Here is a 15,374-nt window from a genome sequence, read left to right on the forward strand (position 1 = left end):
TATTTAGTTCTACTAAGGCTTAAAATGTAATAGATACAACACATAACCGATGATCATGAGAAAATTATATGATGTGAATTGTGATCTAATAATCGCGTATAAATATCCCACCTTTTGTCTCTTTTTCCTGCTTCACATCGTACTCCCTCTCTCCCTTTCTCTTTCTCTCTATCAGTCTCTCCATCTCCCTCTATCACTTCATCATCATCACTATCTTCCTCTCTTTTCCTCTTGCTCGCACTCTTTTCCATTCTTCGACTGAGCAATTAGATTTATATGATGTTGCGTACTTTCTTATAGGAATACCTCATTAATTTATTAGGTTTTTTCTTAACGATTTCTCTAATTGGTTGCTAAAAGGTAAAATATATAAACAAGACGTAATTTGTTTTTACAGACGAATTCTATTGTATCGGTCATAACGAACATGAAATAATTTTGTGGACCGTATAATTTTTAAAAAATGGTCTTGATTGAAACATTATAATATAAATTTATCGCTAATCGTGGTAGGGTCGAATGTAGTAGTGTATAGTTAAAGTATCAGTACGAACTGAATGCATGTATTGCTGTTTTCACAAATGATCGTTTACATTGTTACACTTCATTCATTCCAATATTTCAAATCTTATTAAAAGAAAATTAATACATTGCCCGACGACATGTTATACGTAGAGAAAGGGTTAATATTATTAAATATCGAGCATGTACAAGAAAATCTATAAACATTTACTAATTTCTAAAAAAACTAATTTATAAGAATTTAGAAATTAACAGTAAGAATGATCATCAAGGTTTTTATCGTTTGATTACTTATTATATAAAATTGCATGAATTTTTTATATAAAATAGCATGAGACAGTTTTTTTTTACAGTTCCTAGATTGTACGATTAATAATTTATATCTGCTATAGATCTGCCATCACGTACGGAATTTATTATGTATAAGAACATAATATGTTAATTATATATTTATTACATTTATATATATTATACAATTTAATTCTTTTTCCAAATTTTGGTCTTACAGATCTAGCCGGCTTTAACATAACATTTATTTTTATCAGAATTTTTTCAACTATTACTAACTGATTTATTTTAATGATATAACTTATTAATAAAGTGGAAATTATTATCTTCATTTATAGCATTGCGATTTATTGACTTTAGAATATAAAATCCATGGTACATGCGGCTTCTACAATTTATAGTATATAATTTGTATAATATATAAATATAAATATAAGAAATAAATATAAACTATGATAGCGATCACAATGAGTATTAGTTCACGTGTGACTTCCAAGCGGTCTTGGATTAGAAGAAGTTCGTTGTTCCGTACTTTGAAAAAATGTACATGTGTATGACAGAAAGCTATAATGAACGAGAGAAAAGAAGCTATAAATGAAAGAGAGAAAAGCGCGATTACATAATATATAAAACACTAGACATGAGTGCGAGAAAATTGTTTTACTTCGGCAATATCATCGAGTGTCGAGCGAATGAACAGATAAAAGTTTGTGTGGTCCATTGCGATATAAATAAATTGAGAATTGTTCACCGTTAAACTGTACGGCATTGAATGTGTAATTAAAAAATAATTTTTTAAAGGTACGTTGCATTTCTCCTACCGTGACCAGTGATGATATTTTCCTAATTCTACATGTAATTATTATATATAGTTTTTCATATATATTGTTATTATTTCCAAAATCAATGTTATAATTATATATATAAAAAATATATTTATGAATGAAAATAAGAAATAATTGCTTTTTTCATAATGAACATTATAATTACTGTTTATTACACCAAAATTAGAAATTAAAGTAGAAATATATATTCAAATATCAAGCTAACAGAAAAGATGATTTTCATAACATATTCGTATAATTTATGACATATTCTCCATTCTAATGAAGAATTAATTAACAATCGGTTTATAAAACGATGTTCAGTTATAGCATTTTTTGTAAAAGTAAGAGGACGCGATAAGGAAGAGATAATTCATTTTTGGATCCCCTCCTATTTCCTCTCGCCTAATCGAATTAGAATTTTCTTATGTAAGCTCTGATCACATGAGCATAGTCCGTACTGCGTATTATATAAATATTCCTCGTTGTCATCTTCCGTCCTCACTTTCTATTAAGACACGAGGATAGTAAGAGTTGTACTGTGTAAGTGGAGTGTTTGTAAATCACAAAAATTATTACTAATTTGGAACATTTAATTTTCGGAGCTCCTTTACATCCGGGCTTTTTGCAACGTCCTCTGTTATCCGAAAAAATTGGCCGATGTACCACTTCATCTTTTCACACGTCTTCTACAGTATTGTATTTGGTCTCTTTTTCTTTTATTTTGCAATTGTTTATATACCTCATTTGAAGTAGGACGCCCCCTTTTCTTCTGGGTTCCTTTGTGTTCCTGACATAAACAAGATGCAATGACAGTTTTAAATTTCAATAAATTATACTGACGGTCGGGGTTTACAGAATGCGATGAGCAATCTCGCTTATATAAGAGCCAAGCATTGACCACCGTCAAATTTAAGAGGTGAAACATAATGCGGTGATGCCACTTCTTTGATCGAATGTTTATTCGATACAACGCTATCAACGAATCAACCAAATCTACTCCATCCATGTGTTGGTTGTATGTTTTTACTATATTTGGTCGTTGTACATCGATCATTCTGTTTATTTTTTTGTCCCACCTTTTCACTATGTTTACTAGTTCAACTTCGCAAAACGTGCTCATCAAATGAACGGCCTTATTGTCGTACCACTTTACCGCATTTATGGTGACTGTTAATAAACGTAGAAAGTATCTCATAACTTCCTCGGCCCTTAGTTTTCATGACTTTATCGGACAAAAACTCACAGTTTTTTAGTCGGTTTGACTGCACAGTTGCAACACTCTAAATGCCTAATTTTTCTAATTCAGTTCAACTATTATTATTAGTCTAGGATAGTGGTTGCCAAACAATTTTTTGTGGTACTGCATCTTCCTCATCTAACGAAGATTGAGTACTAAATTCTTCATCACTATCAATAACATTTATTCGTCGTCGAGGAAATACTATTACATCCTCATCGGACTCGGAAACTAATAAGGAATCATCGGACCTATTACCGCTAATGCATCTAATTGTAATTCCTCTGTTATTTCTATGTGATTTTGTATTCATATTTTGGGTATATAATCTATAAATCTGAAAACAGGAGAAAGCACAAGCTTTATTCTAAATGTACCGAAATCTGCCATAATAGCCCACTGTGACCTCAAAGTTACAAAACTGAATTAGAAAAACAGTAACAAATTGAATATTGAAATGCAAACAAATAGGTTGTTATTGATATACGAACCCAGAGCTATTATGTGCACTATTTTTAGTTTCGTAATCACTGACAGAAGCACAAATAATATCAATTCGATCAAATGGTTTCTCTTATATTTATTGCGGACAGTTTGCACATTTACTTTGTTATTTCAGGTTGATGAGCCTAGCAACGATCATAAATATTATATTGGTTGTCTTGACAACGTTATAGAATTAAGATTTATGCGCCATCTCATGAAAAAAGCTATAATTATTTGGTAAAATCTCAATAAATTAAAATGAAAGTTACACGAGTCCATAGAGGGTTAAATAATTAATTATTTCGTTTCTGTAAGAACGTTCATTATCCCTAGTTTTACAATGGTTTACGCCAACAATAAGAACAGACATATTTCTTGAACGAATTTGATAAACAAGGTTTCATTTTAAAGGAGAAGGTTTAAGATAGAACTCACTTTTCCGAATTTTTGAAAAAGCTTGAAACTTTCTTTGAAAAAAATGATCTTTTTTCGAAAATAATTTATGCAGAAATATGAAGCTTTTTCAAAAATTTCAAACAGTGGGGTCCTAGATTAAACCTTCATTTCCAAAATGGGTCTTTGATTAAGAAGTATGCTTGTTCTCATTGTTCAATTGTTGTTTTTGGCATTTTTTGCAAAGAAAAAATTTTGTACACTGTCATCCCTGTGAAATCTGCGGCAAAAGAGAAAAAGTTCGTGTCTGCACTACTGATTTTCATATCTACAATGGAATTATTTGTTTCGGTTTAGTAAACGATTGCTCGCTTATTTGTTTGCGTAAACTGATAATATTAAGATTTTCTGAACACTAAGAGATGCGTTTTACGATGTTCTCATGGAGAAACAACGGACATTTTCATGAACTTTGAACAAGTGATTTTAGAGCGAAAATAAGAAAATGCGTGTCCAATCGTTCATGTCAATGGATCTGAATTTGTAAAATATTGTTAAATTTTAGAAAATTTTGTAGTTCCTTTTATATTTTATAAACTAAAAACGAAGAGTTTTTATAAGCAATATGTAGTACGTTGACAAACATCTAGATTAGTAATTCTGAAATCGTAGATCTCTGAGGCTGAATGATACCGTTGTTTCTTTTTCTTTTTTTGTTGTATCGATGTAAAAGAAAATAATCGACTAATTTATTCTTTGATTTTTTTTATTTGATACTTTAATAGAACGTTACTATCCAATATCTTATATTTATTTTCCACACTGATAGTTGATGTGAGTAATATATGATTTATGTTGAATAGGACGCAATAGCATTAGTATTTTGTTTAGTGACTAATGCATATAAAATATATACATTTGTTAATTGATTTTCCAATAACAATAACAATAACAATAACAATAACAATAACAATAACAATAACAATAACAATAACAATAACAATAACAATAACAATAACAACAATAACAACAACAATAACAACAATAATAATAATAATAATAATAATAATAATAATAATAATAATAATAATAATAATAATAATAATAATAATAATAGATAAAAGATCAAAGTACGAGTTCGTTTCCACATTATCTACGGGGTTTATCTCTCAGCGCTATTTTTTATGGATTTTTCTGTCTTTGTATCATTACTATTACTACTACTATTATTATCATAATAATACATAATATAAAAATATAATAATAAAAATAAAAAAAAAATAAAAGAATATATTTATATTTATTATGTGTGTTCTCCGTCCGAAATTGTTTATTCCCATAAAGTTTGTTTTCTTCCGATTCGTAATTCGGCAAATATTTTAAGAGCACAACATGCTTAGGACGTTCAATCAAGTATTTTCAAGTAGCTACGTGTTATCAGTGCTTTTACTATTATAATATAAAATAATGTATGTAATATTTTTATTATTATCATATAATCAGTAGTAGTAGTAGCAGCAATAGAAGTAACAGTTGAAATAGTATATAGTGGAATAACCGTGAAAGGGAAATCACGTGAAAAGATAACGCTCATAAGTAGTGCGAAAATGAATCCATGTTTTAATGTATATTAAAATAATATAATATATAAGTCTTCGCTAATTATTTTTGACAAAATATTCCACAAAATCTTATTTTTTATCGTATATTTATATACTAGTTATTATATGTATTAATTATATTTATTATTCTTTATGCAATTTTGAAACAAATGTGTATCAACATCGTATCTAATTCGGATCACTGCGAGACCTCTACGACTATGTAAAAAAGATCTACATATAAGAGACTGAAAAATGTGAGGACACATTTTTAACTAACATTACCTAATCTACTCAAACGAAACCCATTGATATGTTATGACCAATGCAAGCTTATACAATTATTGGATAATGGTGCATGGTGGGGACAGTCATCGTCACTTTTACTTATAGTTGATATTTTGTCCATACCTGTCGCCGCAATCACGCACGCTCTTGAGATAGATGAGATAGGTTTTTAAGCTTAGTATTTCTTTTTATATTTGTCGAACAGCGTTTTCTTACAAAGTCTTTACTTAAGGTACTAATTGTTTCTTATATGTCATATTATGCATTATTTATATTATTCATTTAATGAATCTTTCAATAAATTTTCAGCCTTGAAACCAAAATTAGCACGTTGAAAGTTTATTAAATTATATTCGTTTGTAGAAATTAAAAACTAACCTCTAAATATGAGTTTAATCGAAAGATTTTAACGCATCAAGAAATAAAGCGAATTAAATTATTTTTAAAATAAAGCATAATAACTTGAAGAAGCTGATACTGGAACCTTTCCATTATATTATTCGTTCTAATTAATTGGTTTTATTAATAGTACTACTTACTCTTAATTATTTTTATTAGCTATTATTATATCCAAAATACATTTCATTTCAGATCGACATTTAATAAGACGTTTTTACTTGATATGACGCAGTATTTTACAAGGGAATGTACTATATTTATCATTGAAAGAGGATCAAAATAAAGTCTGGAAGACCATATTGTTAAAATGTGGGAAGGCCAGAAGATTTCTAGAAAGAATAATAATGGATCTGAGTCACAATCGTTAATCAGAGAATTGACAAAATGTTTTAAAAGAAGTATCCTATTAATTGATAATATTCTAGCATTGGTATATAGTTTATCACTAAGCAAAATAGAATTTAATAAATATTCCATCAAATAAATAATTCTGTTATTGTTTTTGTAAACCGCAAGTTTTTTCTTTCATTCCTAATAAGAAAATATGAGATGATAATGACTTTATTATTATTATTAAGTGAAATATTTGCATCAAAAGTGTATTTTTTCTTTATTTTCAAATTATGTCAATGTATGACTAATATAATGTACAACGTTTCAGAATTGGCCAATCATTGATGCTCAGCAATCTATTATTTCATTTAAGAATAAAAAATGATGACGTCGATCCAGAAATGTATCATTATGTATTGGATTATTACTATGCTAAGGAAATGAACGCAACAAAGAAATATTCCATTGTGCAATAGATTGGACTGGCTTTCAATTGGTATGTACCAGGAGTCTGTATCTTCATCTCGATTCTGTTTTCGCTGGTTCTCAACAAGAATATCGCCACGATAAGATCATGCCTCAACAAACTGTTCAATCCTCCATGATTACTGGATTTTCATTGAATAAGAACGGTTATTATTCTTATGAAAATAGAAAAGAAAAATATCTTAGGGTTCAGGGATACCATTCGATAATATGTATTCGTCAGTTAGTCGATGGTTTCTTGTCGAAAAATTCATTATATTCTCTACAGAAAAATTCATTATGTACGCAAAGATTGAGAAAAGCAAGAAAACTATCCAAGAGATCATCGGGATCATCTGAAAGAATATTGAAGAGCATAGAGATGAAGACAGAGTAAATTTATTTATCGAATTTGCTTAGCCTTATAACAATCATAGAAGAGGAGAAAAGCAGTTTATTACAAATGATGCTTAAAGAGAATGTCACTGAAGATTGTGTGGAAACCAATGGTAAGTTATGTTGGTTAACTGTCATGGAATTTTGTTTCATCTATCATACGGAACATATTTTCTGCTAATTGAATTGGTTTGTGTCATGGTGGTAGAATCGTTGATGAAAGAAGGATAAGATATGAACCACGTTCTTGTATCAATCTTGCTATGGCAATCTATCCTCACACGTACGTTTATCTATTCAATGGATCATCTTGGCGGTAGACGCTTCGGTAAGTAAATGTATCGTCGAGCAGTGCAAATATGTGGATATCTGAAAAACAAAATAATCATCTTAGGGATCCATCAGTTAAAGTTTCTGTATTTTCAGTTTCCAAGCTTTTTATGGAAAAGAACAAAAAGTCCACGTGCTACAGCATCATCGAAGGTTCGGGAGATATCTATAATATCTATAATAACGATAGTAGGAAGCGTAAACCAAAGCATTGGCTTATTTGAGATTTTTATTTGGCGATAAATTGAACGATTGGAACGAAAAAGTGATTAAATTTATTGTTAGGTTTTTCATTAACTAATTATTTATCATGTTATGAATAAAAGTTCGATCACTGAATACGTAAGCCATCATTCTAATGTCTATAGCATTAAACGCTGAGAAAATTTTCATCACCGAATTCGACAATTATTTTTTTCGAATTAAAAGAAGTAAGCGAATAGATGATTGCCGGATTGTATTCTCGAATGTTTGAAGGAAGTATGAATTAAAGAGTCAGCTGAAGATTCAATTTAACGTGTATGATTTGTCCAGTCGTTAGGAACAAAATAAGATCTAGTTTTATTAATTACATTTGAATCTTTTTAATATTTAATAAAATAAAAGTTGTTATCAACCAGAAGCTTAAAATCGCATTTCTTCAATATCTATCGACTTAAAATAAAGAAAATGATACGACTCTGATTTCAAATGATTTTCCTTTCGGCCCTTTTTGCCATTTAAGATTTTTGAGGTGTTTGTCATTTCTTTGGGGAGTTAAACTAAAGAAAAATGGATTTATGATAAGGACCTATCGAAGACAATATTGACCAGATCTGATGTTTTTTGAAAAGGTCATTAGATTTTATAATAATTCTGGTGGACACTTTTCGTTTGAACACTCTATGTATGTATGTAGGTTACATAAGATGACCTATATCTTTCCATTTTTATTATTTTGTTTTTTTTTCTTGTTTTTGTGTCCTTATGTATGATCTTTTTCTGTTATTAAAAGTATTTCATATTAATGATTAGTAAATACAATATATAATATATAACGCGTCGATAAAATTATTAAAATGAGATAAATTAGTCGTCCTGGATGTTTATGATTTGTAATAGTTTTCTTGTGCAAATCGTCTTCACAGCAATTTTTGAGAGAAAGGAAAAGGATGCGTAAGTTAACAATATTATTATAATAGTAAGTAGACAAAGATTCATTATTGCATAATTTTGTTGAATTACAACGTGTAATACGTCGAATCGATATAAATAACTGATGTAAGAAAAATCGAAATGATTCTTACAGAAGCATTTTATTAATTCATCAGTTTTCTTCTTAACGATCTCTTTAGTTGGTGTTAGAAGTAATGAATAAATAAAAAATGAGATTTCTTTTTTATGGATAGGTAATAACATGATTATCGTTTTATTTTGAATAGTAAAATGTAAATATTTACAATAATAAATGACAAAGATTTCTTTAGACAGATATATTTTTGGAAATGTAGTTTTTTTTAACTTCCGTCAATTTACGTGATTCAAATTGTGTCCAATTCTTGATTTCGATAAATTCATTTCTAAATCGATTGTTCAAAGCGATGTCAAATTGAAAGTTCTTCGGTATATATTATTTATAGCACACGCATACACACACACACACACATTATATATATAATATGTGTATATATATATATATATATATATATATATATATATATATATATTTCTAATAAACGTTGTTATTAAAAATAATAAAAATATATGTAGAAAAATATAGGTCGGGTAATGATTAACATAGATTGACAAAAATATACTGATGCATTAAATATGCTCTCTGTGATCTCATTAGTCAAGTAGTAATAAATTTGTTGGAAATTACTAAAATTTTATAACTACCAAAGATCATTTATCGTTTATAGTGCGTAAATTTCACATCACTGTCAATATTTTCTTGCAACTAATACTGTTACATATCGGATGAAAATTCTATACATTGCGTCTTTAATTAAAATTAATTAATTCATTCATGCAGCTAGTTTTACTTATTTCTTCAAATAAATTAAAATTTTTTTGTCTTATCTACAAGATTGTTCATCAATCAATCTACTTTAAAGTAGGAACTTTGAATTTTATAAGTATCATGAATATTCGATCTTACTTTTTGATTGGTCTAAATATTATTACATAGATTATTTTCCGTAATTTAATTTTCATCGAACTAGAACGAGATGAACTAAATAATTAATAAATAATGTCACTTATACGCAATATTTTTTAGATGTAAATAACAGAATTATTTATATTAGCTAATGTATTTAAATTATAGCATCATTATATTTGTGTACGCACAGTTCGATATGAGTAAAGCTAATACCATATATCTACAATAGCGAATAAGTTCGAATACCATTATTTTTATCGTAAAAAGAATTTTGGAAATGAATAGAGTAATATTATTATTAACAATTTCCATTATTATAATTTTATATTATATACAGCGTAGAGAAACGATAGTATTCATATACAATGTCTTTTTTCTTACGTATATTTGTTGTAAAGAATTATTCACAAAAATACAAAAAAGTAATTATCACAATGTTAATATCATATATACTGTTACGTCATATTACTTTGAGGACTTTTTTTAAACTATTATATAAATGTTTATTAAGAAAATGTATTTTTATTTACACGTTAAACATATATAAATTTATATCTTTTCGTGAGATATTTATTGTATTTATTATACTTCAATGAACTATAAATTCTTTGATTGTACTAATCAAGTCATTCTGATCTTACTTACTGATCTCTGATGTCATCAATCTCTGAGATCATAGAGCTTGTTCGCAGGAACGATATAAAATCAACTCTATTACCATTTCAAAAAATGTAATAACGAAAGCATTGCGGCATAAACAGTGCGTACTTTCACAACATATTGCGAAATAAACCATTTACTGGTTTTAAATAAAAATTGTCAATTATTAAAATATTAGAAAAATAAAAAGTTGATTTTATTAAGATACAATACAATACCGATAGGGAATATAATTCAAACTTTTTAATTTTCAAAAATTTTCCTTTTTCCTTGGAGGAATATTTATGATAAAAAAAAATTGATAAAATGAAACGAACAAAAGTAACAAATAGCATTACATGTTTCACTCGTAATACGTACATCCAAATCTTTCAAAATTCCAGTCGATTATCTAACAAATGGAATCCACATACTTGGATACGCACATCTTCGTTCTCTCTCTCTCTCTCTCTCTCTCTCTCTCTCTCTCTCTCTCTCTTTCACTATCCTTTTCCTATTATCAAGCATTCTCTCTTTCTCCTTGTCATTCTTTCTCGTTCGTGACATAAGTGATTTTTTCTTCTGATTGCTTTATTCGATAGCTTCTTTTATTGATCAGAGCGCATTGTTAACAAATATAACATTAATAAATGGAAAAATTTGAATAAAGAATTTAAAAAACAAATCATATATTTTTATTAATTCTTTTACCCGTATTAATTATATGAAACTGCTATTAAAACATTCTGGAAGACTTGTCCATTGTTTGATTTGAAAATCACCTCAAATTTCTTATTAGTTGCTATGGCTTAATGGTACGCAGACGGCTATCAGTTTAAAACTGGTCGTAATAAAAAAATGCTTCTAGACTATAGAACTAGAATCGTAGATAGTAATACTGGACATAGTTACATTATAACAAAATTTTCAGTTTTATAAGCATATTCATATATTTTTAAATTTTTATTCTTCTATTGAATATTTTTTATATTTTATATTTCTATTAATAATAGCGAATTTTGTGCGTAATAATAAATAATATGTAGCTAAAATAAATACGTACAAAGTCTATAAGAGAGAAACCATTCACCAAGACCTCATTATTTGATATGATTTAATATAATTAATAATTAATTGATAAGTCTCTGCATGATAACTTTTATCATTAATTTATAAATTCTTATATATTTTTATATATTTTAATTAAAATTTTTATATTAATGAACAAAAATTCGAAAATGCATCCTTTATAGTTTTTCTTCTTCCATATTGAACATAAAGTTAACCAGTGAAAGAATGTAACAATTGATACTTTGCCGCATCACATAAATTATTGATTTTTCGTTCAAGTTGTACTGATAATCGTTCATTTTGCATTATTTTACATATTTCAGTCATCTTCAATGTCTATATAACTTTTTTAATGTTTTCATTCAAATTGAATCTTCTTTTTTGCGCATTTTGTATGATCAATGATACGATATTATCGTCGCATTGAAGTTCATTCAATAAACAGAATGCAACGCCTTTTTCGTTCATTTGATTGAATTTGCGTTAATAAGTTAATTAGAAGATAATTCTACAATTTATCAGAAGAATGGAAAACCAAATTCGGAAATTATATCTTCATAGGCTGATTCCAGATTCCACTAATATAATATTTTTATATATACATGTATATACGAACTATCCTAACACGCTTACAATCAATAAACATCATTACTTTCCTTTCTCTGCGTTTTCTCACTTGAATTTTTTAGAGACAAGCAAGTGGGGCCGGCATTCAGGCTTTAGGTGGCTGATATTTAACCCGTTTGCAATGTATTAAGACAATCAAGAGTTAGTAGCAACGCTGTTCATATCTCACTCGGAGGCAGCCAGCACAAGAATGAAACACGTATATCACAACCTTTTCATCTCAATACATCATTATAAATTATTAAATTTCATGAAATATATCGTTACAAATTAAAATCACGAAGTGAATTTTAGCGCGCATCGGTCTTATGACTTCTACAGGACCCTTCTAAGGAATTGTCTTCTTTCATTAATTTACGATTACGCATTGATATATAGAATGATATTTCGCGGAAATCGACCGTCATCACTGGCCGTCTCTAATGACCGCAAAAATGTCTCTAATTAAATGCCTGCCGTTCAGCGACAATCCGTATAACGGCTACCCGTTATACCAGGGATCGCTAATGAAGATTCTTGTTTACCGATTCTCGATAAAGTAGATTTCTTTTTTTTTTTTATAATAGAGTAATGATGAAACAGTTATTCGTTATCGATTGGTGATAAAGTATCAATAACCAAGAAATTTTCTTTTGAACGATGGTCGTAAACAGAGCCCTTTGCTACTGACTAATGATTAATTAGATACTTTATCAACAGTCAGCAAAGTAGATTCCTATTTAACCACCAACCTGTACGGAAGAATTTTTTTGGTGACCTTCGGTTAAGTAGATTACTTTATACCATAAATCAAAATATTTCCAATTACGTATCAATGATTGATATCTAGTTGTTTTTTTTTCACAGGTTCTCTGACTATGAGCGTAGTGCCTATTACTCGTGAAAACTTATCTTGGGATAATGTAATTATGAATTTTTGCACTCTCTTTCTCTCTTTGTCGTTCTTTACCCCATTCCGTTATTTGTTCCGTTACTAAATTTTTAACGATATGATTGAATTGATTCGAATTATAAGATTTATGATAGACATCGATTCTATGAACATGATTCGAAATTAACGTTAGATAAGATACAATCGTTAGCGAATATCTAAAGTGGTGTAATACCCTAAGTTTCGATTATTTAATGGTAATGATAATAATTACGAAGTGAACGTATGAATGCGTGTATTTGTAATATCAAAGTTTTTAATTCCCCACTGAGTATTAGGGCATATACTGGTGTGTTTTAAGTTAAACGGTATAGTAACGAAGAGTTATAGAATGAAAAAAAATTGCGGAAACGTGAATTAAGTTTTAGAATTGGACTGATCGACAAAAAGCGTTAGGCGAATCAATTCTTTGATTTGTTTTGTTATATATTATATTTAGTTTCGAAATTGATATATGGTAGGTTGATAAGAGAAAGTAATATCTCAATAATGATTTGAGAGATATTTGGTAAAATTACTGGTAAAAATCAATATTTGCTGAAATAATTATAAATAATCTGAGAAAAAGAAGTTATTATTAAATAATCGCTCTTTAAAATATACAAAAGTAGAAATAACATGGTCGATTTAAGTTATTCAAGGAAATGGCATAAGAGCTTCATTAGCAAAATTAAAGTGTGCAAAGTGCAAAAGTTTTTGCTGATAAATAGTTTTAAACTTTGATAGAACATTGAATTTTTTAATCTTGCACGATCATCACGTTATCCGTTAGGAGCAGACATTTATTTTCGTTGCGAGAGTGCCCAGAAGAGTGCCCGATTAATATTGGAGTCGATAGAATGATCAGACAGAGAATTCGAACGGGATTGAAGTAGGAAAGAGACTCTCTCTTTCTGTCTCCATCTCTACCTTTCTCTTAATTATAAAATTTACTTAATTATAAACTAATTTATTTTACATTCTTCATTTAAATCACTTTTATAATCATCGACTTCTATGAGATATAACCTTCCTAATGTTAACTAGTTCTAATGTTAATTAATTTTAATGTTAATAATAATTATTATTAATAATGTTAAATTATATGTAACAGTTCTTGATAACATATGCGTTGGATATGCGTGGCTATCTCATTGAAGTTCATTATAGAAAGATCTATACTCTTTCGCATTAATCATTTATCTAATACTTCCGTTATGAAATTGGAGAATTCAACTTACTATTTTAAATCAACTTACTATTCATGATCTGTTCGTAAGTTTTATCATATATATAGCATTCCGGTAACATTCTAGGAGTTTGTTATCGGTAATAGACGACATTATCGACAACTGAGAATACAATTATATAAATATGAAATAAGCGGCGTTCTAATTGTTAAGTAAATGTTAGAATACACTACGATCTCACGCTGCAACTAACAAAGTGTTCAGACAAGCGATGATTGCTTCATTAACAAAATCTAACATTATAGATAGATTATAATTCCACTAATATTGTTATACCTCGTGGCGTTATTTATAATAGTTTTTGGTTAGAACATGAAGCCTTTACCAGGAATTGATCTTAAGGAACGTGAATTTAATGATGAACGACAGGACGGGGAAACATAAATCGATAGGAGATTCTGGATAGAAAGAGAGGGAGATCTGATAGATAAATAAACTGGAAAAAGAATGAAATAGATGACAGAGTAATCAAAATAAAAATATTTTTTTGCCATGTATGATTTACTTTTCGACATTTACACTACATAAATATATTTATCGGCAAACAAAATACAAGGGTATTCGTACTCGTCTAAATTCGTATCGTCGATAGATTAATGTCATGCGGGTTGCGATCTTATCTTCCCAGGATGCAACCCATCGCACACATTGCTATAATACAATACGTTCGATGTCATTCTCTTATCAAAATCTGACAGAACCGGTCGGCTGTGTTTACACTCCGCATAATCTAGCGGTCTCCATTCTTCGTTGCACTGCCTGCTACTGCCGTATTTTTATGGACTCTCATCGCCACAACATTAACACGAAAAGGGACATGATATGTCCTTTTGCATACCTATTTGCAAGTTCTGATTTTTATTTCTTTTTTTTTCCTTAAGCATGTATTGATCGGAGGATATTGAAATATGGAAAATAACTCATTTATACACAGTAGCAAAATGCATAATTTTAAAACATCAAAACTTCTAATCTGTTTTATTTACGATTTTTATATTGTCTCTAGACAACTCATATACATTCCATAACTTTAGCGAGGCACAGTAATGATCACCTAATGAACAGTCCGCGAAAGGACTTTCGAAATATTTATGCGCCAAGATTCAGATTCAAAAACGATCACGATCCACTTCTAATGAACTTTTCTCTGTAAATAACTTTCAATATTT

The 15,374-nt window shown here is 28.8% G+C and overlaps 1 protein-coding gene and 1 long non-coding RNA gene across 6 annotated transcripts; one reads left to right on the forward strand and one right to left on the reverse strand.

The window, feature by feature from the left end:
• Positions 1–272: 272 nt before the first annotated feature.
• On the reverse strand, positions 273–2,880 carry LOC124954878 (piggyBac transposable element-derived protein 4-like). The gene is made up of 2 exons (XM_047508471.1): positions 2,377–2,880; positions 273–353 (listed from the first exon to the last, which is right to left on the reverse strand). Exons 1-2 carry the CDS (start codon positions 2,830–2,832, stop codon positions 273–275), a joined length of 537 nt encoding a protein of 178 aa, XP_047364427.1. The 5' UTR covers positions 2,833–2,880.
• A 2,854-nt stretch (positions 2,881–5,734) lies between these two features.
• LOC124954790 lies at positions 5,735–8,249 on the forward strand. Of its 5 annotated transcripts, none has more exons than XR_007102666.1 (6): positions 5,735–5,874; positions 5,952–6,471; positions 6,703–7,006; positions 7,129–7,348; positions 7,444–7,563; positions 7,662–8,249. It is a non-coding gene; the product is annotated as an uncharacterized LOC124954790 (long non-coding RNA). The 5 variants fall into 5 exon arrangements; XR_007102663.1 differs by having other exon boundaries at positions 6,703–6,870; XR_007102665.1 differs by having other exon boundaries at positions 5,952–6,158; positions 6,234–6,471; positions 6,703–7,348.
• Positions 8,250–15,374: the final 7,125 nt, after the last annotated feature.

The sequence above is a fragment of the Vespa velutina genome, chromosome 16 (assembly GCF_912470025.1).
Source record: "Vespa velutina chromosome 16, iVesVel2.1, whole genome shotgun sequence".
Lineage (NCBI taxonomy): Eukaryota > Metazoa > Arthropoda > Insecta > Hymenoptera > Vespidae > Vespa > Vespa velutina.

Excerpts from the sequence above, each read along its gene's own strand:
- LOC124954878 (XM_047508471.1), bottom strand. The coding sequence starts at position 2,832 with ATGAGATACTTTCTACGTTTATTAACAGTCACCATAAATGCGGTAAAG. Across the intron at positions 354-2,376 it reads GGCGTCCTACTTCAAATGAG|CAACCAATTAGAGAAATCGT; the intron begins GTATATAAACAA and ends TTTACCTTTTAG.